Here is a 26,075-nt window from a genome sequence, read left to right on the forward strand (position 1 = left end):
CCCAAGAAAGGCTGCAGGACCGGATGGTGTCAGTACCAGGGTGGTCAAAGCCTGTGCCCCTCAGCTATGTGGAGTACTTCGCCATGTCTTCAACCTGAGCCTGAGGCGCCGGAGGGTTCCTGTGCTGTGGAAGACGTCTTGCCTCGTCCCTGTGTTGAAGACGCCACGCCCCAGCGGCCTCAATGACAACAGACCAGTGGCATTGACCTCCCACATCATGAAGACCCTGGAGAGACTTGTTCCGGAGCTCCTCCGGCCTATGGTCAGGCCACACTTAGATCCTCTCCAGTTCGCCTACCAGCCCCGACTAGGAGTTGAGGATGCCATCGTCTACCTGCTGAACTGTGTCTACACCCACCTGGACATGAGCACTGTGAGGGTCATGTTTTTTGACTTCTCCAGTGCATTCAACACCATCCGCCCTGCTCTGCTGGGGGAGAAGCTGACAGCGATGCAGGTGGATGCTTCCCTGGTATCATGGATTCTTGATTACCTGACTGGCACACCACAGTATATGTGCTTGCAACACTGTGTGTCCGACAGAGTGATCAGCAGCACTGGGGCTCCACAGGGGACTGTCTTGTCTCCCTTTCTCTTCACCATTTACACCTTAGACTTCAACTACTGCACAGAGTCTTGTCATCTTCAGAAGTTTTCTGATGACTCTGCCATAGTTGGATGCATCAGCAAGGGAGATGAGGCTGAGTACAGGGCTACAGTAGGAAACTTTGTCACATGGTGTGAGCAGAATTATCTGCAGCTTAATGTGAAAAAGACTAAGGAGCTGGTGGTAGACCTGAGGAGAGCTAAGGTACCGGTGACCCCTGTTTCCATCCAGGGGGTCAGTGTGGACATGGTGGAGGATTACAAATACCTGGGGATACGAATTGACAATAAACTGGACTGGTCAAAGAACACTGAGGCTGTCTACAAGAAGAGTCAGAGCCGTCTCTATTTCCTGAGGAGACTGAGGTCCTTTAACATCTGCCGGACGATGCTGAGTATGTTCTACGAGTCTGTGCTGGCCAGTGCTATCATGTCTGCTGTTGTGTGCTGGGGCAGCAGGCTGAGGGTAGCAGACACCAACGGAATCAACAAACTCATTCGTAAGGCCAGTGATGTTGTGGGGATGGAACTGGACTCTCTCACGGTGGTGTCTGAAAGGGGGTGCTGTCTAAGTTGCATGCCATCGTGGACAATGTCTCCCATCCACTACATGATGTACTGGGTGGGCACAGGAGTACATTCAGCCAGAGACTCATTCCACCGAGATGTAACAGAGAGCGTCATAGGCAGTCATTCCTGCCTGTGGCCATCAAACTTTACAACTCCTCCCTTGGAGGGTCAGACACCCTGAGCCAATAGGCTGGTCCTGGACTTAATTCCTGGCATAATTTTTACATATTACTATTTAACTATTTATGGTGCTATTACTATTTATTATTTATGGTGCAACTGTAACGAGAACCAATTTCCCCCAGAATCAATAAAGTATGACTATGACTATACTACTATGAGTTGTAGAGTCCTTGAAAGTGAGGCCATAGGTTGTGGATTGAGTTCACTGTTGAGGTGAGTGAAGTTATCCATGCTAGTTCTGTAGCCTGATAGTTGAAGGGTAGTAACTGTTCCTGAACCCAGTGTTGTGGACCCAAGGCTCTTGCACCTTTTTCCCAGTGCAGCAGCGAGAAGAGAGCATGGCTTGGATGGTGGGTATCCTTAACGATGAATGCTACTTTTTTGTGGCAGCACCCTTATGGATATGCTCAATGGTGGGGAGGGCTTTTCCTCTGATGTACTGGGCTATATCCACCACTTTTGTAGGCTTTTCCATTCTTGGGCATTGGTGTTTCTATGCAGGCTCTGATGCAACCAGTCAGGATATTATCCAACTACTATCCCTGGCAGTACATTTTAAATGTTAGTTTTTAAATCTTATTTTTTAATAGACCATGTTACTTTTTGTTCCTTAACCAGTTGCTTTCATTCCAGTACCCAAGGTTGTTAAAATCCTATTATGAAAACATTCTTTCAACCACATATCCATACAGAACATGGAACAGTATAGCACAAGAATAAACCCTTCCATCCACAATGTCTGCTTCAAGCACTATACTAGATTAAACTAAATCTCTTCCGTCTGTGCATGATCCATGTTCTTTCATTCTCTGCATATTCATGTCTAACAACCACTTAAAAGCCATTATTATATCTGCTTCGATCACTACTGCTAGCAGCCTGTGCTTGAGGGTTGCATCATAGTATAGTGGCTAGCATATCGCTTTACAGTGCCAGTGACTGGGGATCAATTCTCACTGCTGTTTGTATGTTCTTCCTGTGACCACATGGGTTTCCTCCAACACTCGCATGGATTATTAGGTTAATTTATCCCATGGATGTAATTGGGTGGCACTAGCTTGTAGGACCTGAAAGGCCTGTGACCATGCTTTATCTCCAAATTAAATTAATTTATTTACCACTCTCTATATCTTGTCCCACACATCTCCTTTAAACCTTTTCTCTCACTTTAAATGCATATTCTCATGTACTTGATGCTGAGATGCATCCTAGGATGCGCTGGAACACGTCATCAGTGATTTTACCTGGGGACTTCAGGTTTTTCAACGTTAGATACCCTCAAACAAGGGAACCCATCCAGGGTTGATCAGCACCTGACCTGTGTCCCAGCAGCACTGGTCCATGCCTCTATAACTTTATAAACTTCTATCAGATGTTTGGTTAGCCTCCAACATTCCAAAGAAAGCAACTCAAGTTTGCCTAACCTCTCCTTATAATTCATACCCTCTAATACAGGCAGATTTCAATGCATGATCTTTCCAGGAAATTCTATCTGCAGCTTTGCAACTGATTGGTCAGTACTGCCACTTCCTTCGTTTTATTCTCTTTTTGTCTCAAATATCTTTTATCCAGGAATAGCTGGAATCCATTTCTACCCTTTGTTTAGTTAGAACTCTATTAATGTCACAATTTTATCATCCCATATGAATAAATGCACCCTAAAGCTAATTAGCATTGTGTAATATGCTTGAATTTTAATACCTGTTTATCAAGAAAAATCCAGCTAATTTATTCCCAAACAGTCTGCTTCTGGTCTTCAGCAAAGTGAAGAAATCTATTGCCCACTGCATGATTTATTTTAATCTATTTTATTTAGAGCTACAGAGTGGAACAGACGCTTCCAGTCCACTGTGCCGCACTGCCCATCAGCCCACCTATTTAATCCTAGCCTACTCACAGGACAGTTAACAATCTCCAATTAACTCTTATTGGAGATAACTTAATGAACAATGTTCTGTTCAGATTTTTACCAGAATCTGCACCTCATTATGGCCTTGGTCCAAATATGAACTGAAGACCTACATTCCAAAGATGAGGTGAAGGCCATTGCCCTTGGTATCAAGATACATAGAAACATAGAAAATAGGTGCAGGAGTAGGCCATTCAGCCCTTCGAGCCTGCACTGCCATTCAGTATGATCATGGCTGATCATCCAACTCAGAACCCTGTACCAGCCTTCCCCTGCCCCCCCCCATGCCCCCTGATCCCTTTAGCCACAAGGGCCTTATCTAACTTGCTTTTTGACTGAGTGTGACATCAAGAAGCCCGATAAAATTGAAATCTATCAGCAGAAGGGGGGAAAACACTCCAATGACTGAGCTTGTTCTTTGAAGAAAAAATGGTTGCGATTGTTGAGGGTCAATTATTCGCCCTAGAACATCGCTTGGTTTTTACTAATGGAAGTGACCTCTGCTAAACCAACTTCAATTGCTGCTTCAGGAACATTCAGACGATGTTTGATTGCACAATGTTAGGTTTTATTGCAAATTATCAGAAACGAAGCAATGGATGCAGCAAAACCCCAGGTAGTGGGCATGGGCTGATGAGTGGCAAGTAACACATGACCAAGACAATGATCTGTAGTGCTTCACATCTCCAGTTTCTTTAATTGTCTCAGTGGTGTTGTTCCATAAGTAAAGTGCTGAAATAAGAGACTTTGCTGCATAAACCTTTGATTTTTTTCCTACTATATGATACTGGTTATAAATTTTGCCAGTTTTCTGCAGTTTAAACCTGTATTTCTGTATTACTGATGAGGTTTCAGTCAAGCTTTGTTATGATAACAGGTTTTCAAAGTTCACTTGAATTTATGAGTATAATTAGCTGCCATTGTGGATTTATGCCTAACCTAAAGTTTACAAATTGTTGTTTTCATCAAAATAAAAGTCAAAGTTGGTTAAAACAATTTCAAGAAAATGGAGATGCATTCATTTCTCTTAGAACACAAGACTGACATAGGAGCAGAATTAGGCCATTTGTTACATCACATCTACTCTGCTATTCCATTAAGGGTGATTTATTTTACCCCTCAACCCCATTACCCTGCCTTCTCCCTGTGACCTTTGAATCCATTACTAATCAGGAACCTATCAGCCTGTGCTTTAAATATACCCAATGACTTGGCCTCCACACCCATCTGTGGCAGTGAATTCCACAGATTTACTAACTTTTGTATAAGGAAATTCCACTATCTCTATTCTAAAGGAACATCCTTGTATTCTGAGGCTGTGCCCTCTGGTCCTAGACTCACGCACTATAGGACACAACCTCTCCATGTCCATTCTATCTGGGCATAACAGTATTTGGTCGGTTTCAATAAGATCCCCTCTCATTATTCTAAACTCCAGCAAGTACAGGTCCAGAGCCTTCAAACACTCCTCAGACATTAACCCTTTAATTTCCAGGATTATTCTCGTGAATGATCTGGGCACTGTCCAATGCCAGCACCCTGTCTTACAGAAGGGACCAAAACTACTCACAATACTCCAAGCACGGTCTGACCAATGGCTTATAATGCCTCAACATTACATTCTTGCTTTTATATTCTAGTCCTCTCATGATTTGCACCTCTGAATTTTCTTCCCAGTTACAAAATAGACCGTTATTCCTTCTACCAAGTGCTTTCACTACACTGTATTCCATCTGCCTCTTCTTTTCCCATTCTCCTAACCTATCCAAGCCCTTCTGCTGTTTCCCTTCATCTTCAGCACTACCTGCCCCTCTGCCTATCTTTGTATCATCTGCCAACTAAGCTACGAAGCCATCAATTGCCATCCAAATCATTGTCAAACAATGTGAAAAGAAGTGGTCCCAACACAGACCCCTGTAGAACATCCCTAATCACTGGCAGTCAATCAGAAAAAATCCCTGTTATTTTCACTCTCTGCCTGATGCTGGTCAGCTAATCTTCTATCCATGCTATTATCATTCCTGTATCAATACTATGAGCTGTCTTCTTGTTTAGCAGCCTCATGTGTGACTCCTTGTCAAAGCCCTTCTGAAAATCCAAGTAAACAACATCCACTGACTCCTTTGTGTACCCTGTGTGTTATGTTCTCAGAATTGCAATAGATTTGTTAGGCAAGATGTTCTCTCAGGGAAACCATTTTGATTTTGGCCGATTTGATCATATGCTTCCAAGTATCCTGAAACTCAACTTTAATAATGAACCACAGTTTTTTTCCCCGACCACTGAAGTCAGGCTAACACGTCTATAATTTTCTGTCTTGTCTCTCTTCCTTCTTAAAGAGTGGAATGACTTTTGAATGTAGCATCTGCAGGAATGAGGATATAGCTGCTCATTAATTAATTTTGTGAAAATGGGCTTTGGTTATGGTGTTCTAAATCTGTTCTTCGGATCAATACCGAAATAATCAGAATCAGGTTTAATATCTCTGATTTCAGTCAGTGAAATTTCAATGATAAATTTATCAGTAATGAAAAATCTGAGCAAGAACCAACTCATAAAATCAAATGATGTAGAACTCCATAATTGGAGCTCCTTTTTACAAAATTAATTTAACTGTGTGACCACTTTTGTCTAATGATAATTATGCATCAAAGTAAAGAACTTGCTGCAATTGACTGAAAGGCATTGATGAGATGTTACCTTGGAGCAATGAGATAAAAGGTAGAATCTGATACTACAATTTGAGCAGAGCCAAGACCTCCATAGTAGTCATAATTAGTATTATAGTCATAGAAAACTACAGCACAGAAACAGACCCTTTAGCCCATCTAATCTGTGCCGAACCATTTAAACTATCTAGTCCCTTCAAGCTGCACCAAGACTGTAGCCCTCCATACTGTTACCATCTATGTACCTATCTGAATTTGTCTTAAACATAGAAATTGAACTCCCATCTACCACTTGTGCTGGCAGTTCATTCCATACTCAACCCACTGAGTGAAGAAGTGTCTCCTCATGTTCCTCTTAAGCATTTTACCTTTCACCCTTCGTCCATGACCTCTAGTTGTAGTTTCACCCCACCTTAGTGGGAAAAGCCTGCTTGCATTTACCCTATCTATGCCCCTCATAACTTGTATACCTTTATCAAATCTCCCCGCAGTCTCCTACATTCTGTGGAATAAAGTTCTAACCTATTTAATTTTTCCTTATAACTCACTTTCCTCCAGTCCCAGAAACATCCTTGTAATTTTTCTCTATACTTTCAATCTTATTTATATATTTCCCATAGGTAGGTGACCAAAATTGAACACAACATTCCAAATTAGGCCTTACCAACATCTTACACAACTTCGACGTAACATCCGAACTCCTGTACTCAATAGATTGATCTATGAAGGCCTATATGCCAAAAGCTTTCTTTATGACCCTATCTACCTGGGATGCCTTTTTCAATGAATTATGGACCCAGATTCCGTTGTTCGACCCCCCCCCCCACCTCAGTGCCCCATCCTGGTTGGTACTCCCAGAGTGCAACAACTCACACTTGTCTGCATTAAATTCCATATGCTGTTTTCAGGCCTTTTTTCCCAGCTGGCCCAGGTCTCACTGCAAGCTTTCATAGTCTTTCTCAGTGTCCACTACACCCCCAATCCTTGTGTCATCTGCAAATTTGCTGATCCAGTTACCCACATTTTCCACGTGGGACATTGTCAAATACCTTGCTGAAGTCCATGTAGACAACATCCACTGTCTTGCCTTTATCAGCTTTCCTGACAACTTCCTCAAAAATCTCTGTAAGATTGATTTAGATGTCACCACAAAGCCATGCTAACTATCCTGAATTAGTCCCTGTCTATCCACATGTAAATACCTTCCAGTAATTTTCCCACTACTGACGTCAAGCGAGTCAGCTTATCATTTTCTGGTTTGTTCTTGGAGCCTTTCTGAAATAGTGGAACAATATAAGCTATCCTCCAATCCTCTGGTACCTCACCTGTCGCTAAGGATGATATAAATATCTCTGCTAGGGCCCTTGCAATTTCTGCACTTACTTCTCACATGGTCCAAGGGAACACCTTGTCAGGCTCTGGTGATTTGTCCACTCTTATTTGCCTCAAGACAGCAAACAATGCCTCTGTAATCTGCATCGGGTCCATGACCTCGCTGCTGCTTTGCCTCTCTTCTATAGATACTGTGTCTGTTTCCCAAGTAAATACAGATCTTCCATCCTTTTGCTCTTAACATATCTTTAGAAGCTCTTAGGATTCTCCTTCACCTTGTCTGCTAGAGCAACCTCATTTTTTTTGCCCTCCTGATTTCTTTCTAAGTGTTCTCTTGCATTTCTTATACTCAAGTACCTCATTTGTTCCTATGCACCTCCTTTATTTTCTTAACTAGTCTCAGTATCTCTTGAAAACTAAGGCTCCCTAAACCTGTTATCTTTGTGTTTTTATTCTGACGTGCGCATACAAACTCTCTACACGCAAAATTTCACATTTGGAGGCTTCCCACTTGGGAACTACAGATTTGTCAGTAATAAACCTAAACCAGTTATTTCAGTCACCATCAAAATTTGCTTTTTTCCAAATTTGGAATCTTAACCCGAGGATTAGACCCATCTTTTTCTATAATTTCCTTGAAACTAATGGCATTATAATCACTAGATGCAAAGTATTCCCCCACAGAAACTTCTGTCACATGCCCTGTTTCATTCCCTAATAGGAGATACAGTGAGTATAGGAATAGAGTGAGGTGGAGGATAAATTCATGGCTGAGGGATCGGAGCAGGGGGCAGGGATTCAGATTTATGGATCATTGGGACCTCTTTTCGATGTTTCAGAAGGGACAGGGAGGGAGACAAAAGAGGTGGGGGCGTGGCACTGCTGATCAGAGATAGTGCATTATTGTAGAAAAGGAGGAAGTCATGGAGGGATTGTCAACTGAGTCTCTGTGAGTGGAAGTTAGAAACATGGAGGGGTCAATAACTCCACTGGGTGTTTTTTTTATAGACCACCCAATAGTAATAGGGGCGTTGAGGAGCAGATAGGGAGACAGATTCTGGAAAGGTGCAATAATAACAGGGTTGTCATGGGAGATCTTAATTTCTCCAGTATTGATTGGCGTCTCCCTAGAGCAAGGGGCTTAGATGGGGTGAAGTTTGTAAGGTGTGTTCAGGAAGGTTTCCTGACACAATATGTAGATAAGCCGACAAGAGGAGATGCTGTTCTTGACCTGGTATTGGGAAATGAACCAGGTCAGGTGCCAGGTCTCTCAGTGCGAAAGCATTTTGGAGATGGTGATCGCAATTCTATCTCCTTTGCTATAGATTTGGAGAGGGATATGAACAGACAAGTTAGGAAGGCATTTAATTGGAGTAAGGGGAAATATGAAGCTATCAGGCAGGAACTTGGAAGTGTAAATTGGGAACAGATGTTCTCAGGGAAACGTATGGAAGAAATGTTGCTAATGTTCAGGGGGATATTTGCGTGGTGTTCTGCATAGGTACGTTCCAATGAGACAGGAAAAGGATGGTAGGTTACAGGAACCGTGGTGTACAAAGGCTGTTGAAAATCTAGTTAAGAAGTAAAGAAAAGCTTACCAAAGGTTCAAAAAAGCTGGGTGATAGAGATCTGGAAGATTATAAGGCCAGCAGGAAGGAGTTTAAGAATGAAATTAGGAGATCTAGAAGGGGCCATGCGAAGGCCTTGGCGAGCAGAATTAAGGAAAACCCCAAGGCATCCTGCAAGTATGTGAAGAGCAGGAGGATAAGACGTAAGAGAATAGGACCAATCAAGCATGACAGTGGAAAAGTGCGTATGGAACCGGAGGAGGTAGTGGGGGTACTTAAGGAATACTTTGCTTCAGTATTCACTGTGGAATAGGACCTTGGCCATTGTAGGGATGACTTACAGTGGACTGGAAAGCTTGAGCATATAGACATTAAGAAAGAGGATGTGCTGGAGCTTTTGGAAGACATCAAGTTGAATAAGTCACTGGAACCAGACAAGATATACCCCGGCTACTGTGGGTGGCAAGGGAGGAGATTACTGAGCCCATGGCAATGATATTTGCATCATCAGTGGGAATGGGAGAGGTTCTGGAGGATTGGAGGGTTGCAGATGTTGTTCCCTTATTCAAGAAAGGGAGTAGAGATAGTCCAGGAAATTATAGACCAATGAGTCTTACTTCAATGGTTGGTAAGTTGATGGAGAAGATCCTGAGAGGCAGGATTTATGAACATTTGAAGAGGCATATGATTAGGAATAGTCAGCATGGCTTTGTGAGGGGCATGTCGTGCCTTACGAGCCTGATTGAATGTTTTGAGGATGTGACTAAACACATTGATGAAGGTAGAGCAGTAGATGTGGTGTATATGGATTTCAGCAAGACATTTGATAAGGTAGCCCATGCAAGGCTTATTGAGAAAGTAAGGCATGGGATCCAAGGGGACCTTGCATTGTGGATCCAGAATTGGCTTGCCCACAGAAGGCGAAGAATGGTTGTAGACAGTCATATTCTGCATGGAGGTTGGTGACTAGTGGTGTGCCTCAGGGATCTGTACTGTGACCCCTTCTCTTCGTGATTTTTATAAATACCTGGATGAGGAAGTGGAGGGATTGGTTAGTAAAATTGCCGATGACACAAATGTTGGGGGTGTTGTGGATAGTGTGGAGGACTGTCAGAGGTTACAGTGGGACATTGATAGGATGCAAAACTGGGTTGAGAAATGACAGATGGAGTTCAACCCAGATAAGTGTGAGGTGGTTCATTTTGGTAGGTCAAATATGATGACAGAATATAGCATTAATGGTAAGACTCTTTGGCAGTGTGGAGGATCAGAGGGATCTTGGGGTCCGTGTTCATAGGACACTCAAAGTTGCTGAGCAGGTTGACTCTGTGGTTAAGAAGGCATATGGTTACAAAATGGAGAAAGTAACAACATCTGTTAATCATAAGTTGGAACAATTTTATTCATACTGGAAAAAATGGGTTAACTACATAACACCTCATAGGCCTGATTTTCTTTGCACAATCAATGAATATGTTGTAAAAAAAAAAGTCACTCCCTACTCTGTACATAGTTTTCTTCTTTTGATCTTTCTTTCCTCTTCTTTCTGTAGATGTATACCTCAGATAAATATTATGTGGAGATTTCTGACAAATATGATTATATGATATATATGTACAGTATCGGAAACACATCTTATGGAAATGTTTGTTTGATGATGAAACTCAATAAAAAATAAATTACAAAAAAAAGGCATATGGTGCATTGGCCTTCATCAACCGTGGGACTGAGTTCAAGAGGCTAGAGGTAATGTTACAGCTACGTAGGACCCTGGTCAGACCCCACTTAGATTACTGTGCTCAGTTCTGGTCACCTCACTACAGGAAGGATATGGAAACTATAGAAAGAGTGCAGAGGAGATTTGCTAGGATGTTTCCTGGATTAGAAAGAATGCCTTTTGAAAATAAGTTGAGTGAACTTGGCCTTTTCTCCTTCGAGCGACGGAGGATGAAAGGTGACCCGATAGAGGTGTATAAGGTGATGGGAGGCATTGATCGTGTGGATCGTCAGAGGCTTTTTGCCAGGACTGAAACGGCTAACACGAGAGGACGCAGTTTTAAGGTGATTGGAAGTAGGTATAGAGGGGTAGGTTTTTTACACAGAGAGTGGTGCGTGCGTGGAATAGGCTGCCGGCGACCGTGGTGGAGGCAGATACAATTGGGTCTTTTAAGAGACTCCTGGATAGGTACATGGAGCTTAGAAAATAGAGGGCTGTGGATAACCCTAGATAATTTCTAAACTAGGTACATGTTCGGCACTGCATTGTGGGCCAAAGGGCCTGTATTGTACTGTAGGTTTTCTAAGAGATCAAGTGTCACACTCTCTAGTTGGGACTTATGTGTACTGATTAATGAAACTGCCCTGAACACATTGACAAACTCTATCCTATCTACTCCTTTTACAGTATGTAAGTCCCAGTCAATGTGTGAAAAGTTAAAATCACCTAGTATCACAACCATGTGTTCCTTGCAGCAGTCTGTGATCTCTCTACAAATTTGTTTTTCTAAATCCAGCGGACTGTTGTGTGGTGTATAATATAGCCCCATTAACATGGTCATACGTTTGTTATTCCTCAATTCCACCCATAAATCCTCACTAGACGAGTTTCTGTCCTGACTCAGTACTGCTGTAACATTTTTCCTGACTGCTATTGTGTATCATTCAGCCAGGTCTTCTAATATAAAGTAACAAATGACAAATTCAGAGTGGATCATAGTTTTTGTGCATTTATTATTTTATTTGCAAGGGAAGTTATATTTTCCAACCAAGTATCATCTGAAAAATAGTTTTGTTCTTGTTTCAACCAAAGCAGTTCTATATTTTTTTTCCCCAAGAGAACAGTAATTAGGCTGCTCCATTCCATAGCATTGCATTCCTCCATTATCTTTATCCCTATCTCATTTTCACATTTGTTCTTTAGAAGCTCTATCCTGTTTATCTCTGTTGTCAATACATCAGCCCCAGCCATAAAACAAAACTCTTTTCATTAAAAAAAAGGCTCCTTCCCATAAAACACAGTCTTGTGTGCTTCCCATTCAAACCAGCAAAGCACCGTGAGATTTCATAGGTTCCATCTTGTTCAGTTGCATTTTACAGAAGTTACTAATTCATAAAGAGTTCAGGGTTACAGATATATTGCCACATTCCCCCCCCCTTGTCATTTCATGACAATATAATCATCAGAACACATTTGTTAAGGCACGAGTATAGTAATCAAGGTGATTTCAAACATTCTTATAATGGTGCAGTCTCAGATCTTTTAGTTGAGCAAAATTCTCTTTTTCTAGGCTAGACCAATAGGGACCCATTTTTAATATACTCTTCTTCTTAGTCCTACTATACTACGCTTAAATCACAAAAGAATAATAGCTATTATACCAATGATTATACTGATAGGTTGGATAGTTGCCCACCATCCTGTTGCTGGAGTGTTATAATTGTGAAACTGATCTCCCATTTCCTTAATCTTTTTGTTGTGATCTCAGAAATGATCCTCAAAGTGAGTTGCAGTGTGTCTTTGGATTCATTTGGCATGTAATTGCAATGTTCTTGTCCGATCAGGGCACACTTCCCTCTTTTGGATAAAATGAAGTCCAAAGCCATTCAATTTTTGCAATGCTACTGTACAGATAGCCACCAATTTTGCCAAAAATGTAGATATTGCTTGTCGGGTTTGATCAAGAGCAAGAGCATATACAGTTTCATTGGCTAACTTTTCTAGTGCTGATGCCATGTTAATCAGTTCCCATGCTGCTTCACCAGTATCATAGGCAAGTGTTACCTTCCCCGGGGACAACACTGAGTCATTTCACTCTGGGATTAGTATTATCTGGTATTACTCTTAGTGTTATCTTACAGAGGTATATCTCATCCTGTAAAACACTTGTTTCCAAATTTATATCCCCATTTGCCCCCAATTACATTTTAGCTGTACTGATTAGGGGAGGAAGGGGTTTATGTTTTCTGAGTCCTAGCATCATTGTACCTAACACATCCAGGGCAGAAGACTTGGACCAATTAAAGTAACAGTTTATACCTGTTCCATGAAAGGACATGGGTTTAAAAAAAAAGGCACACCCATTTCCGTATGTACGTGGACATCCATACAAACCCTGTAGTTTATGATATTGGTCCTGTTTACATATTTGTATGTCATTTGTAAGAAAGTGTTTGTGGCATTTACATCTGTCAAAGAAAAAATGAGAGCTAATCCAACCACTCTTATTAGGAGTCTCAGTGGTTTTATATATTTTGTTCTTTAGTCACATTTTTACAGTGAGAAGCGTGAGTCCATGATGTCTTTTGTCTTGATGGCTGTATTACCAGCAATACTTGAAATGGTTCTTCAAATAGAGGTTCCAAAAATACTTCCTTTTAATGTATATACCACCACGTAATCTCCAGGCTTAATGCTGTGGCACTTAGTGTCTATTAATGGTCGCTGGGCTTCCTTTACCTGTTGATAACAACTAGTAATGCTGCTTTTTTGGGCAAAGCAATAGTTGGGCAGAACAATAGTCCAGGTTATGTATGTCTACCTATTTAACTTCCAGTAGCACATCTGATGGCATGCACAAGGGCCGTCCCATTATGATTTTGTGTAGGGATGAACAAATGGTTCTATTAGCAGTGACTCGAATATTCATCAGAACCAAAGACAGCACGTTTTCACTTTAGTCAACTTTCCTCACACATTTTGCTGTTTATTCATAAATTGTTCCATTCCTCCTTTCCACTAGACCCTCTGACTGAGAATCAAAATGTTGATTCACCTGTAAGTCTTTGCATGCTTCTTTAATTATGTTACTAGTGAAATGGGTACAATTGTTGCTAGATAGTTTCCAGGGGATCCCAAATCGAGGGATTATTTCCTTTAACAAACATTTTGCTACTGTAACTGCATCATTCTTTCTATAAGGCAGGGGTCCCCAACCTTTTTCGTACTGCGGACCGGTTTAATATTGACAATATACTTGTGGACCGATCGACCCGGGTGGGCGGGGGGGGGCGGTGGTAGAGTTGCCAACAAACAAGAGTAGCAGTCAAATACGTTGTGTTTACCCCGAGAAAGAGGACAATGACCATGAAACCTTGTGCGGCCACCAGTGCGCATGCGTGTACGTGCCGATTTTTATTTTCCTACAAATGGTTTTTGGCGATTCTGTTCGGTGGGGGGTGTTAATCACGACCGGAATATAGGTGATAAGTGGCTAATACACTTAATTTTGTTTCTAAAAGGGTTTATCTAATGAATTTAATATTAAATACACAGTCATATTTTCCTCGCATGAATATAGTGATAAGTCAATTATCGGGGAAGACAGGGGAGCTTGAAGTAAGTGAGCGGACTTCCAGTAGAAGTGGTAGAGGCAGGTTCGGTATTATCATTTAAAGAAAAATTGGATAGGTATATGGACAGGAAAGGAATGGAGGGTTATAGGCTGAGTACAGGTTGGTGGGACTAGGTGAGGGTAGCGTTCGGCATGGACTAGAAGGGCCGAGATGGCCTGTTTCCGTGCTGTCATTGTTATATAAGTCACTTATAAGTCAATAGCATCATAACATTTTAAGTAACGTTTGGATATTAAACACACAGCACATATTTTCCCCGTATGAACATATAAAGTCATTGCAACATACCAATACGTATCGGTGAATCAGTGGGAGCCCTGGGCTTGTTCCCTGCAATAAGACGGTCCTATTGAGTGGTGATGGGAGACAGCGATACTCGAAGGGGGTTCCTTATGTCCAGTATATTCTGCAACTTAGTTTTTGTTGCATTCATTGCAGAGATATGTTGGAAATGGAAGCAACGTTTTCAGTGCTTTCGTGGGTATCTCAGGATATTCAGCCTTGACTTTGATCCAGAATGCCGGCAAAGATGTTATGTCAAACATACTTTTCAGCCTGCCATCATTTGCAAGCTTGAGGAGTTGATCTTCTTCCGGCGCTGACATGGATGACGTGTGGGTAACGACCTCATGTGTGTTCAAGTTCAACAGTGGGTGACAGGGAATGAGGAAAGGTGCAGCTGACTCAAATCACCAAATCATATCGTTTCCTCGCAGCCTGGTAGTGCATGCTTTGCGGCCCGGTGGTTGGGGACAGCTGCTATAAGGAAACACTTCAAACCATCGTGAGAACACACCAATAATAACTAATACATACTTATACCCTTTACATTAAGACAATTCAACAAAGTATCTGTAGGTGTACAAAAACGGTAACCTAATGGTATAAATCCCTGTTATTTATACCAGTTTTTCCAGATATTGTAAGATACATTTCATACATTCTTTATAGATCTGTGACTTGAGATACTCCAGGGTCATACCAAGTTTGGTTTATTTAATTAATCATTCTCCTCTTGCCCCCATGAGTGAACTTGTGAACATGTCGGGCAATCCATGGTATCAGTTTACCTGGGGCCACCATCAGGGTGAAGCGAAATACCATCATGTTGCATGCAACCCAGCTTTTCCCACTTTACCCTTTTGGTTGATTGAGCAGTGGACTGGCATGCTTGTATGTCCTCCACAGTGGGAAGTGTCATCAGGGCCAATTGCGTGGGGCCGCTTGTTTGTGGCACAAGAAGGATGGGCCTATTTGGTGCCTCTTGCAGTGCAATTTGCAGCTTTATTGCCCTTGGAGACCTCATTCATTTGTCCAATATGCGCTGTGCCCTTCATAATTGCAACCTGTTTAGGCTCCCTTAATGCTAGTCATAGTCATACTTTATTGATCCTGGGGGAAATTGGTTTTCGTTACAGTTGCGCCATAAATAATAAATAGTAATAAAACCATAAATAGTTAAATAGTAATATGTAAATTATGCCAGTAAATTATGAAATAAGTCCAGGACCAGCCTATTGGCTCAGGGTGTCTGACCCAATACGTGCTACCAATGCGTTTTGTATGTGCACTGAATTTTATTTTCAAGGGGAGCCATCCAAGGTCAAAAAATCCCTGTTGATTTCCAGATCTGTCTATAATCATGTGCTGTTTCAAAGGCATAGCATGAGTCAGTATAAATATTGGCAATCTGCCCTTTACTAAGTACGCACAAAGAACTCGCTTATTTTGCTGAAGTACACATGGGAAGTGCTGCTGTACCTCCACAACACGGGTGAGGGAAACAATTGCATTTCCTGCTCATGGTTTTCCCATATCACTACATAAAGCTAAACTGTCAGCAAAGAAAATTAAATCAGCGTAAACAATAGGAGTATCAGTAAAGTCCACATGAGGTTTTATTACTTGTGTAATGGTTTCACAGCAGTGTTGATCGCTGTCTTCCTCCGTGGGGAGAAGAGGAGCCATATTTAGACTTGCAGAGCAAGTAATTCTAACATTTGGGCTTATTAATAACTTGATTTCATACTTAGTTTGTTTTGCGGAGATAAGGTGTTACTTGGCACAGTGAGTCAGCATGTGCTGTACACAGCAAGGCAAGGGGCTGCCACTGACTATCTGATAAAGCTCTGGCTATTGGTTCTCGGCACTGAAAGAAACAATTGGCAATTGTCTTTCCCTGTGATTCTGAGTCAAAATGATCTTAAAAAAAATCACTCATCATGAACAAAAAGGTGAAACTCCTCACTATAGTCTGGGAGGCCCAAAGCTGAGGCAGATATCTCTGAAACTTTTTCATGATTTTAAGTTCCCTGGCTTTATTTTCACCACAGATGTCGAGTCACTGTATACTTCCATCCCCCATCAGGAAGGTCTCAAAACTCTCCACTTCTTTTTGGATTCCAGACCTAACCAGTTCCCCTCTACCACCACTCTGCTCCATCTAGCAGAAATAGTCCTTACTCTTAATAATTTCTCCTTTGGCTCCTCCCACTTCCTCCAAACCAAAGGTGTAGCCATGGGCCCCCGTATGGGTCCCAGCTATGCCTGCCTTTTTGTTGGCTTTGTGGAACAATCTATGTTCCAAACCCATTCTGGTATCTGTCCCCCACTTTTCCTTCACTATATCAACGACTGCATTGGAGCTGCTTCCTGCACGCATGCTGAGCTCGTTGACTTCATTAACTTTGCCTCCAACTTTCACCCTTCCCTCAAGTTTACCTGGTCCATTTCCGACACCTCCCTCCCCTTTCTAGATCTTTCTGTCTCAATCTCTGGAGACAGCTTATCTACTGATGTCTACTATAAGCCTACTGACTCTCACAGCTATCTGGACTAATCCTCTTCTCACCCTGTCTCTTGCAAAAATGCCATCCCCTTCTCGCAATTCCTCTGTCTCCGCCGCATCTGCTCTCAGGATGAGGCTTTTCATTCCAGGACAAAGGAGATGTCCTCTTTTTTTAAAGAAAGGGGCTTTCCTTCCTCCACCATCAACTCTGCTCTCAAACACATCTCCCCCATTTCATTCACATCTGGTCTCACTCCATCCTCCCGCCACCCCACTAGGAATAGGGTTCCCCTTGTCCTCACCTACCACCCCACCAGCCTCCGGGTCCAACATATAATTCTCCGTAACTTCCGCCACCTCCAACAGGATCCCACCACTAAGCACATCTTTCCCTCCCCCCCCCCTCGCTTTCTGCAGGGATCGCTCCCTACACGACTCCCTTGTCCATTCGTACCCTCCATCTCTCCCCACCGATCTCCCACCTGGCATTTATCCTTGTAAGCGGAACAAGTGCTGCACATGCCCTTACACTTCCTCCCTCACCACCATTCAGAGGCCCAGACAGTCCTTACAGGTGAGGCGACACTTCACCTGTGAGTCGGCTGGGGTGATATACTGTGTCCGGTGCTCCCAATGTGGCCTTCTATGTATTGGCGAGACCCAACGCAGACTGGGAGATCGTTTCGCTGCACACCTACGCTCTGTGTGCCAAAGAATGCAGGATCTCCCAGCGGCCACACATTTTAATTCCACGTCCCGTTCCCATTCTGATATGTCTATCCATGGCCTCCTCTAATGTAAAGATGAAGCCACACTCAGGTTGGAGGAACAACACCTTGTATTCCGTCTGGGAAGCCTCTAACCTGATGGCATGAACATTGACTTCTCAAACTTCCGCTAATGCCCTACCTTCCCCTCGTACCCCATCTGTTATTTATTTATATACACACATGCTTTTTCTCTCTCTCCTTTTTCTCCCTCTGTCCCTCTGACTATACCCCTTGTCCATCCTCTGGGCTTTCCCCCCTCCACCTTTCTTTCTCCCTGGGCCTCCTGTCCCATGATCCTCTCATATCCCTTTTGCCAATCAACTGTCCAGCTCTTGGCTCCATCCCTCCCCCTCCTGTCTTCTCCTATCATTTTGGATTTCTCCCTCCCCCTCCCACTTTTAAATCTCTTACTAGCTCTTCTTTCTGTTAGTCCTGATGAAGGGTCTCGGCCCAAAACGTCAACTGTACATCTTCCTATAGATGCTGCCTGACCTCCTGTATTCACCAGCAACTTTTATGTGTGTTGCTTGAAATTCCAGCATCTGCAGATTTCCTTGTGTTTGGGCAGATATCATTGCTTGTTTTGTACATTTAAATGCTTTCTCATCTTCTGGAGTATAACACATTTGGTTGACCGGGAAGAGATATTTTTCTGGAGGGGCCTAACAATAGTAGCATAATCTATAATCCACTGTCTACAATACCCAGTCATTCCCAGGAAATACTTCATTTCCCTATGAGTCGTTGGTTGCGGAACTCTAGCTATTACTTCAATCCAAGTCTTAATCAGTGACGTTGTATCCTGGAATTTGGTACTTTATGTCCCAGATAAGTAACTCCTGGTTGTACAAACTGTATTTTCTGCTTTGATACTTTATGACCTTTCTGAGCTAGTTTATATAAAAAGTAGAGGGAGTCCTGCTCACAGGCTTCCTTGCTTGGAGAGGTCAACAAGAGGTCATTATCTTATTATATTAGGGTAGAGCCCTCAGCGGGGAAATTCCTTACCGCCTTCCATTTGCAATTTACATGACGAAAACTAATGGTATCCAAACTTTTTTCCAAGTAATCTCAAACTCAAAATCAATATGTCAAAAGTCTCTTATAAAAGACAGCATTCTTGTTAGTAGCGCAGCTTTTAAAATTGCTCTCAAAAATATTTGAATCTTTCCAAAATTGTTAATTTCAAATTCCCAATTTAATTAGCTACCAATAAGCAATTTCCCCCAAATGTCCATTTTTCTCAAAAATGTGGGCATGTCTTCTCTGGAATACAGATGCACAGATTTCTCCCTTAACCCAAATTTCACCTGGCTAGTATGGAATCTGAGTTTCTTTAAAATCATTTCCATGAAAAAAAGAAACAAACAAAAAAATAGTCAAAATGGAACAAAATAAACTCTCTTATACTGTTCTTCCTTGCAAATAATTGTGGAATATAATACAGATGCGCACCGCTTAACGTTCACTCGGACAACGTCTGATTGCATATACGTCCGTAGTCTCGATCGGAGAACGTGACGTAGCAGACGTAACCAGTCTCGTGTATCGCGCGTCTCTTGAGTGTAGTAGCATTATCTGTTTAATTTTCTTTTGAAAATTTTACTGTAAAGTGCATCATGGCTTCTAAATGCAGCAAAACCACTCCTAGTGATAGTAGCAGCAAGAGGCAAAGGAAAAGTATTGATTTGGAAGTGAAACAAAAGGTTATTAAACAATATGAAGGTGGAAAACCAGTGAACGCTGTTGCTCGGGATCTAGGCGTTGTCGCACTCAACAATCATGAGGATCCTGAAAAACAAAGAAAAAATTCTTGAAGCTGTTAAAGGATAGGCTTCACTGAAAACTACAAGGCTCACAAAAATGCGTGAGGGACCTTTATCGGATATGGAGAAATTGCTAATGACGTGGATTTAGTCAATACAGGTACATTACAGTACTCCATATAGGTTTGTTAAGTGTATAATATGGTGTTCGCACAATGTCCATATCACATAACGTCCGATTTCACAGAACATATCGTGGACGTTAAGCGACGCATACTGTATATACAGTTAATTCCCACATGAAAAGCTTTCACGCATGTTTCAAACTACTAAGGAAGAGAAAAAAATTTGGGTGGGGCCCCCCACACATTAACACATTGATGCAAACTCTTAAAGGCACAGTCTCTTAAAAACAGCATTCTCTCACTCACTCACACTCTCTCTCTCTCTCTCTCTCTCTCTCTCTCTCACTCACACACTCACACACTCACACACTCACACACTCACACACACACACACACACACACACACACACACTTGCATTCATATTTTCTGTCACTCAAATGAACTCAGTTGTGGCCATATTTTACATGCAAACCATTCACACTTTAAACCATTTTAGTAAAATCTCTTGTTTCTTAGGGTTAAACCATTACCACAATATTCAGTTAAAATTTGAGGAAATGTGTTACTCTAAAACAGAAATGTTGGAAGTTATTCATCATGCACAAGTAAACAACGTTCAACAAATTTAAACCATGAATTCCCCCACAGTAACCAGAATTCCAGCATACTCAGACCCTTCTGCAACTCCAGTCTGATTTTTGTTAGGATTTAAATTACATGAACTGTTTGCTGTACAGCTCAGAGCACAATGGCCCATATTATGGCTTCTCCCCTGACTGGCATTTCCCCACACAATATACTGTGTATTTTCTCAAGACAAAACACTGTAGTTGCATCTGGAGTATTCCTAAAGTTAAAATCTAGCTCCCACATGTCCATCTCCCATGCTTCAGTATGTGTAGGGTCCAACAGTTCCAATATCTCTTTAGATTTGTCGGTAATATAAGACTCTAATGTTCTTAACCATCTATTTGTGGGTTCTGGACCTAAATGATCTCAGTCTAATATTGATCCATACATCCCTTGGAACACCATCCACTAATGAAAGCGGGGTGTTCTTCTTTCCTCGGTTAACATTTATGTAACTCATCTATTGGGTCCTCTTGTTATTACCCATAACAGTCAGTATTGCGTTCTTTAATTCCTAATTTATTCCCCCAGCATGTTGCTGTGCTTCTGGCAAAGTGGAGTGTACATTCAAGTGCAAGCACATTATAATCAATCTCTTTTCCTCATTTATCACCTACACTGTGTTTTGCTCTCTGGTAACCAATTACATGGAACACCCTCTAGAGTCATCCCTATGCACATATGTCCCAATATCCTTTACAATATCCCTCAGCTGCTGAAGTAGTGTATGTTATATTTTGGTTTTGATTTCCTGCCCTGGCTCTTCACTCTCTGATAGTATCTCAGGGGGAGGGGGGAGTCTTCATCATACACATATCTGGTCACTTTATATGCTACGTCATTCCAATCCATATTTCCATGTTCATCCTCTTCCCCTCTTTTATATTCAAAAGCACATATTATTCCTCTCTGGGCTACAAGTTGGCTCTGCAGCTTTTGTATCTGCTTTAAACTCATTGTATGATTTCCAATGTTTCTTTTTCTTTTCATGTGCTGATTTCTCTGTCTGGATCAGGTAAAGACACACCTTGTCCCATTTTGTTTACTTTATCCTTATTTTGTTCTATTTAGGTTTACCAATAATCGTATCAACTTGCCAGTTTTCACTACAGTGTCCTGTGGGGTTTAATAAATTTCGGCATTTAGTTTCGAGGCCTGGTGTCCCTGATACCCTTTCATTATTGGAAGGTTTACTCATTTCATTTCTCATATTCCCTCAGGAAATTTTTACGCGTTCCAGACGCTGGGTCAACCTCTTTAAGTCTCCCTGATACTAAAAGCATCCAGTGCATTTGTGCACATCTCTTTCAAATGTCTCAGACTCCAGATTGACCTAAAGTGTTCAACTCTTTCTCAAAGTTTCTCGTCATGCTAAATGTGTCAGAATCATGACTAGAGAAACTGATCCGCTCAAGCCCTTAGCATTGATTGCCGTGTGTAGGGCGAAAGCGAGACAAGACCGAAGTCAAACTGCCGAGGGTAAAAGAAAAACACCTTACTTTTCCTTTGGTGACCATTAATCCTGAGAAGTTTCCCCTAGGCAGTTCTGTCCTCAGAATTTCCTGTGTCGCTGTCACACTGAGACAGGCGAATCTCCAAACCTCCAAATTCTGTCATGTACTGTTCGGTTAGGTCTTCTAATATTAAGTAACAAACTACAACAAATTCAGAGTGGATAACAATTTTTGCATAGTTATTACTTGCAAGGGAAGCTCTATTTTCTAGTCAGTTATATTCTGCAAAAAATAGCTTCAATCTTATGTTTCAACTAAAGCACTATACTTTTTTTGCAAGAGAATAGTAATTAGGTTGCCCCTTTCCATAACATTACATTCTCTGTTATCTTTATCCCTATCTCATTTTCATATTTGTTCTTTAGATGCTCCATCCTGTTCATCTCTATTGTTAAAATATCCCCATGCAAGCCAGCAAAGCTCCTTGGGATTTCGTAGGTTCCATCTTGTTCATATTACATTTTGCAAAGGTTACAAATTCATGAAGACTTCAGGGTTACAGATATATTTCCACACCAGTATCACCACCTCTCCCCCTTTAATCCTTCCTGCTCTATCGCGTTTAAAACAATGGAACCCTGGAATATTGAGCTGCCAGTCCTGCCCCTCCTGCAACTATGTTTCACTAATGCCTACAATGTCATATTTCAATGTCTTGATCCATACCCTGAGCTCATCTGCCTTTCCTACAATACTTCTTGCATTGAAATGTATGCAACTAAGAACATTAGTCCCACTATGTTCAACCTTCTGTTTCCTGACTTTGAGGTCTTAACAACATGTCTCCACAACCACTCCACTATTCAGGCACTCTGGTTTCCATCCCACTGCCACTCTAGTTTAAACTGCCTCCCTCCTTCCCCATGCAGTATGAGCAAACCATGCTAAGATATTAGTCCCCCCCTCCAGTTTAGGTGCAAATAGTCTCTTGTGTACAGGTCCCACCTTCCCTGGAAGAGAACCTAATGATCCAAAACTACGCAATCTCCTTAGCCCCGTGTTAGCTGTACGATCTTCATAGTTCTGGCTTGTGGTACAGGTAGCAATCCTGAGATCACAACCCTGGAGTCCTGTCCATCTAATTCCGCACCTTGCTCCCTGAACTCACTTTGCAGAACCTCATCCCTCTTCCTACCCATGTCATTGGTACTTACGAGGGGTGATTGATATGTTCGTGGCCTAAGGTAGAAGGAGTCGATTTTAGAAAACCTATCACATTTATTTTTCAACATAGTTCCCTCCTACATTTACACACTTAGTCCAGCGGTCGTGGAGCATACGGATCTTGGACCTCCAGAAAGTGTCCACAGATGGGTGATTGATAAGTTTGTGGCCTAGGGTAGAAGGAGATGAGTTATACAGCTCTCATTATGTGCACATGCAGGTCAACTCTGAGTGATTATGCAGAAAGTTTGAAGTTAATAACTCATCTCCTTCTACCTTAGACTGCGAACTTATCAATCACCCCTGATGAGTTATTAATTTCAAACTTTCTGCATAATCACTCAAAGAGTAGAACTGCATGTGTGCGTAACAAGAGCTGTATAACTATCTCCTTCTACCTTAGGCCATGAATTTATCAATCACCCCTGCTGTGGACATTTTCTGGAAGTCCAAGGTCCGTATGCTTTACACCCGCTGGACTAAGTATGGAAATGTAGGAGGGGACTATGTTGAAAAATAAATGTGCTAGGTTTTCTAAAATTGATTCCTCCTACCTTAGGCCACGAACTTATCAATCATCCCTGGTATATGGACCACAACTTCTGGCTGATCACCCTCCCATTTAATGCTGAGGACTCAGTCTGAAATGTCCCAGACACTGGCACGCAGGAGGCAACGTACCCTCCAGGAATTTCGTTGCCATCCACAGAACCTGCTTCTATTCCGCTAACTAACGAATCTCCTATCACCATAGGTCGCTTCTTATTCCCCCGCTTTCAACTGAGCCACAGAGCCAGACTTGGTGCTAGAGACCTGACTACTGTGACATTCCTCTACTATGTCAATCCCTTAACAGTATCCAAAGTCATATACCTATTGTTGAGGGGGATGGCCACAGGGGTACTCTGCACTGGCTGTTTAACCCCTTTTACCTTCCTGACTGTCGCCCAGTTTGCTATGTGCTGCACCTTGTGTGTAATTACCTCTTTATATGCCCTCTCTGTCATCCCCTCAGCCTCCCAAATAACTTGGAGTTCAACCAGTTGCAGCTCCATCTACTTAATGCATAATGCTGGAAGCTGCAGCTGGATGCACTTCTTGGAGCTGAAGCCAACAACAGGAATTCTGCAGATGCTGGAAATTCAAGCAACGCACATAAAAGTTGCTGGTGAACGCAGCAGGCCAGGCAGCATCTCTAGGAAGAGGTACAGTCGACGTTTCAGACCGAGACCCTTCGTCAGGACTAACTGAAGGAAGGGTTAGTAGGAGATTTGAAAGTGGGAGGGAGAGGGGGAGATCCAAAATGATAGGAAAGACAGGAGGGGGAGGGATGGAGCCAAGAACTGTACAGGTGATTGGCAAAAGGGATATGAGAGGATTATGGGACAGGAGGCCCGGGGAGAAAGACAACGGTGGGGGTAGAACCCAGAGGATGGGCAAGGGGTATAGTCAGAGGGACGGAGGGAGAAAAAGCAGAGTGAGAGAAAGAATGTGTGTATAAAAATAAATAATGAATGGGGTACGAGAGGGAGGTGGGGCATTAGCGGAAGTTAGAGAAGTCAATGTTCACGCCATCAGGTTGGCTCCATCCCTCCCTCTCCCACTTTCAAATCTCTTACTAACTCTTCCTTCAGTTAGTCCTGACGAAGGGTCTCGGCCTGAAACGTCGACTGTACCTCTTCCTAGAGATGCTGCCTGGCCTGCTGCGTTCACCAGCAACTTTGATTGGAGCTGAAGCCATCAGGAACACTGGTGGTCTCCCAGCCTTCCCACATTCCACAAGAGGAGTATTCAACTATCCTGCCTGGCTGCCCTACTGCTCTAATTGTGAATAAAGAAGCAAACAATAAATAATAGGACAAAAAATAATTTACCTGCAGCTTCTCAGCTTCTCTCACTCAGGCCTCTCTTCCTTGGAGGTTTGAAGAACTAAAGCCTCAAATCCCCAGACTTAAGACTATCCATTGCAACAGAGGCCACTCTACTAACCCCTGCCTTATTTTTATTTGCTCTTGTTGATAAATCACGATACCTGGCCGCTGTTCAAACACTGAAACTTCCATGAAGCACTGCTTTTTAATGCACACTCGGCGACCTGTGTGAGTCATGTCTTTTGCTCTCGATCTCTGGCTGCTGTTCAAATGCTGAAACTCCCACAAAGTACTGCTTTCTAATGCACGATCTCTGACATGTGAGTCACCTCTTCTTTCACTCCCGATCTCTGATTGGCCGCTGTTTAAATCTGAAACTACAGCGAAGTTCTTTTAATGCATACTTGCCAACCTGTGTGTCTCCTCTTCTCACTTCCCCATTTCTTGATTGGCCACTGTTCAAGTGCCAAGATACATGTGAAGCACTGCTTTTTAATGCATACTTGCCGAACTGTAGGAGTCACCTTTTCTCTCGGTCCCAATTATTAGGCTAAATGACCATTTGAAATGTAAGCTTAGTATTTGCAGTCAGCATATCCAAGATACAGTAAGCAGTATGCCATCAATGATTTATTTTAAAGTAAGTGTACATGAATGTCTAAAATAATTGTCTAAATGGATGCAAAATCAAATCTTGTAATTAGATTTGGATTGTTTTCAATTGAATCTTAATATTTTAATGCTGGAAATTTGAATATCAGCCTTTCCTGTTTTGTAGGGGTTTTGCAGTGGTATTGCTTTTTGGGAAGACAAATTCTGAGAAACATCTTGAAAAGTGTGAGCAGACTTTTCTTCCTGCAGCACCAACAGGAGTCCCCAAAGTAAGGTGTTTTGTTTGAACCAGCTTCATTTACCTTAATGTAGTCCAATAATTTAATATGAATTTGTGCCTCTGTTCATAATGCTAGATTAGTTCAATTGTATGTCAGTAGAATTCTGGAAAGAAAGAATTTTGTTTTTCCTGTCATGAATAACTGTTGCTTAGAATTAAATTCAGGGAGTGAGGGTAATGTTAGAATAGTGTACCTTAAAAGAAATTGAACCAGATGTGACACAAGAAAGACTGCAGATGCTGGAAATAATGAGCAACAGACAAAAATGGCTGGAGGAGCTCAGCAGGCCTATGGAGGGAAATAATCAGGACCGGAAAGAATGAAGGCAGAACTAGAATAAAAAGGTTGAGGAGGGGAAGAGAGT

General features: G+C 42.1%; 1 protein-coding gene across 5 annotated transcripts in view; it reads left to right on the forward strand.

Moving 5' to 3' along the window:
• snx13 (sorting nexin 13) overlaps positions 1–26,075 on the forward strand; it is a 207,771-nt gene that overhangs the window by 61,966 nt on the left and 119,730 nt on the right. For 4 of the 5 annotated variants that reach the window (XM_063043762.1, XM_063043758.1, XM_063043761.1 and 1 more), the window contains one exon: positions 25,597–25,699. The exons of the other annotated variant lie outside the window; for it this stretch is intronic. In XM_063043762.1, coding sequence (XP_062899832.1) covers positions 25,597–25,699 — 103 coding nt within the window. The remainder of the gene's footprint in view (positions 1–25,596; positions 25,700–26,075) is intronic. 5 annotated transcript variants of the gene reach the window in all.

Source organism: Mobula hypostoma, chromosome 3, assembly GCF_963921235.1.
Source record: "Mobula hypostoma chromosome 3, sMobHyp1.1, whole genome shotgun sequence".
In the NCBI taxonomy this organism is placed as follows: domain Eukaryota; kingdom Metazoa; phylum Chordata; class Chondrichthyes; order Myliobatiformes; family Myliobatidae; genus Mobula; species Mobula hypostoma.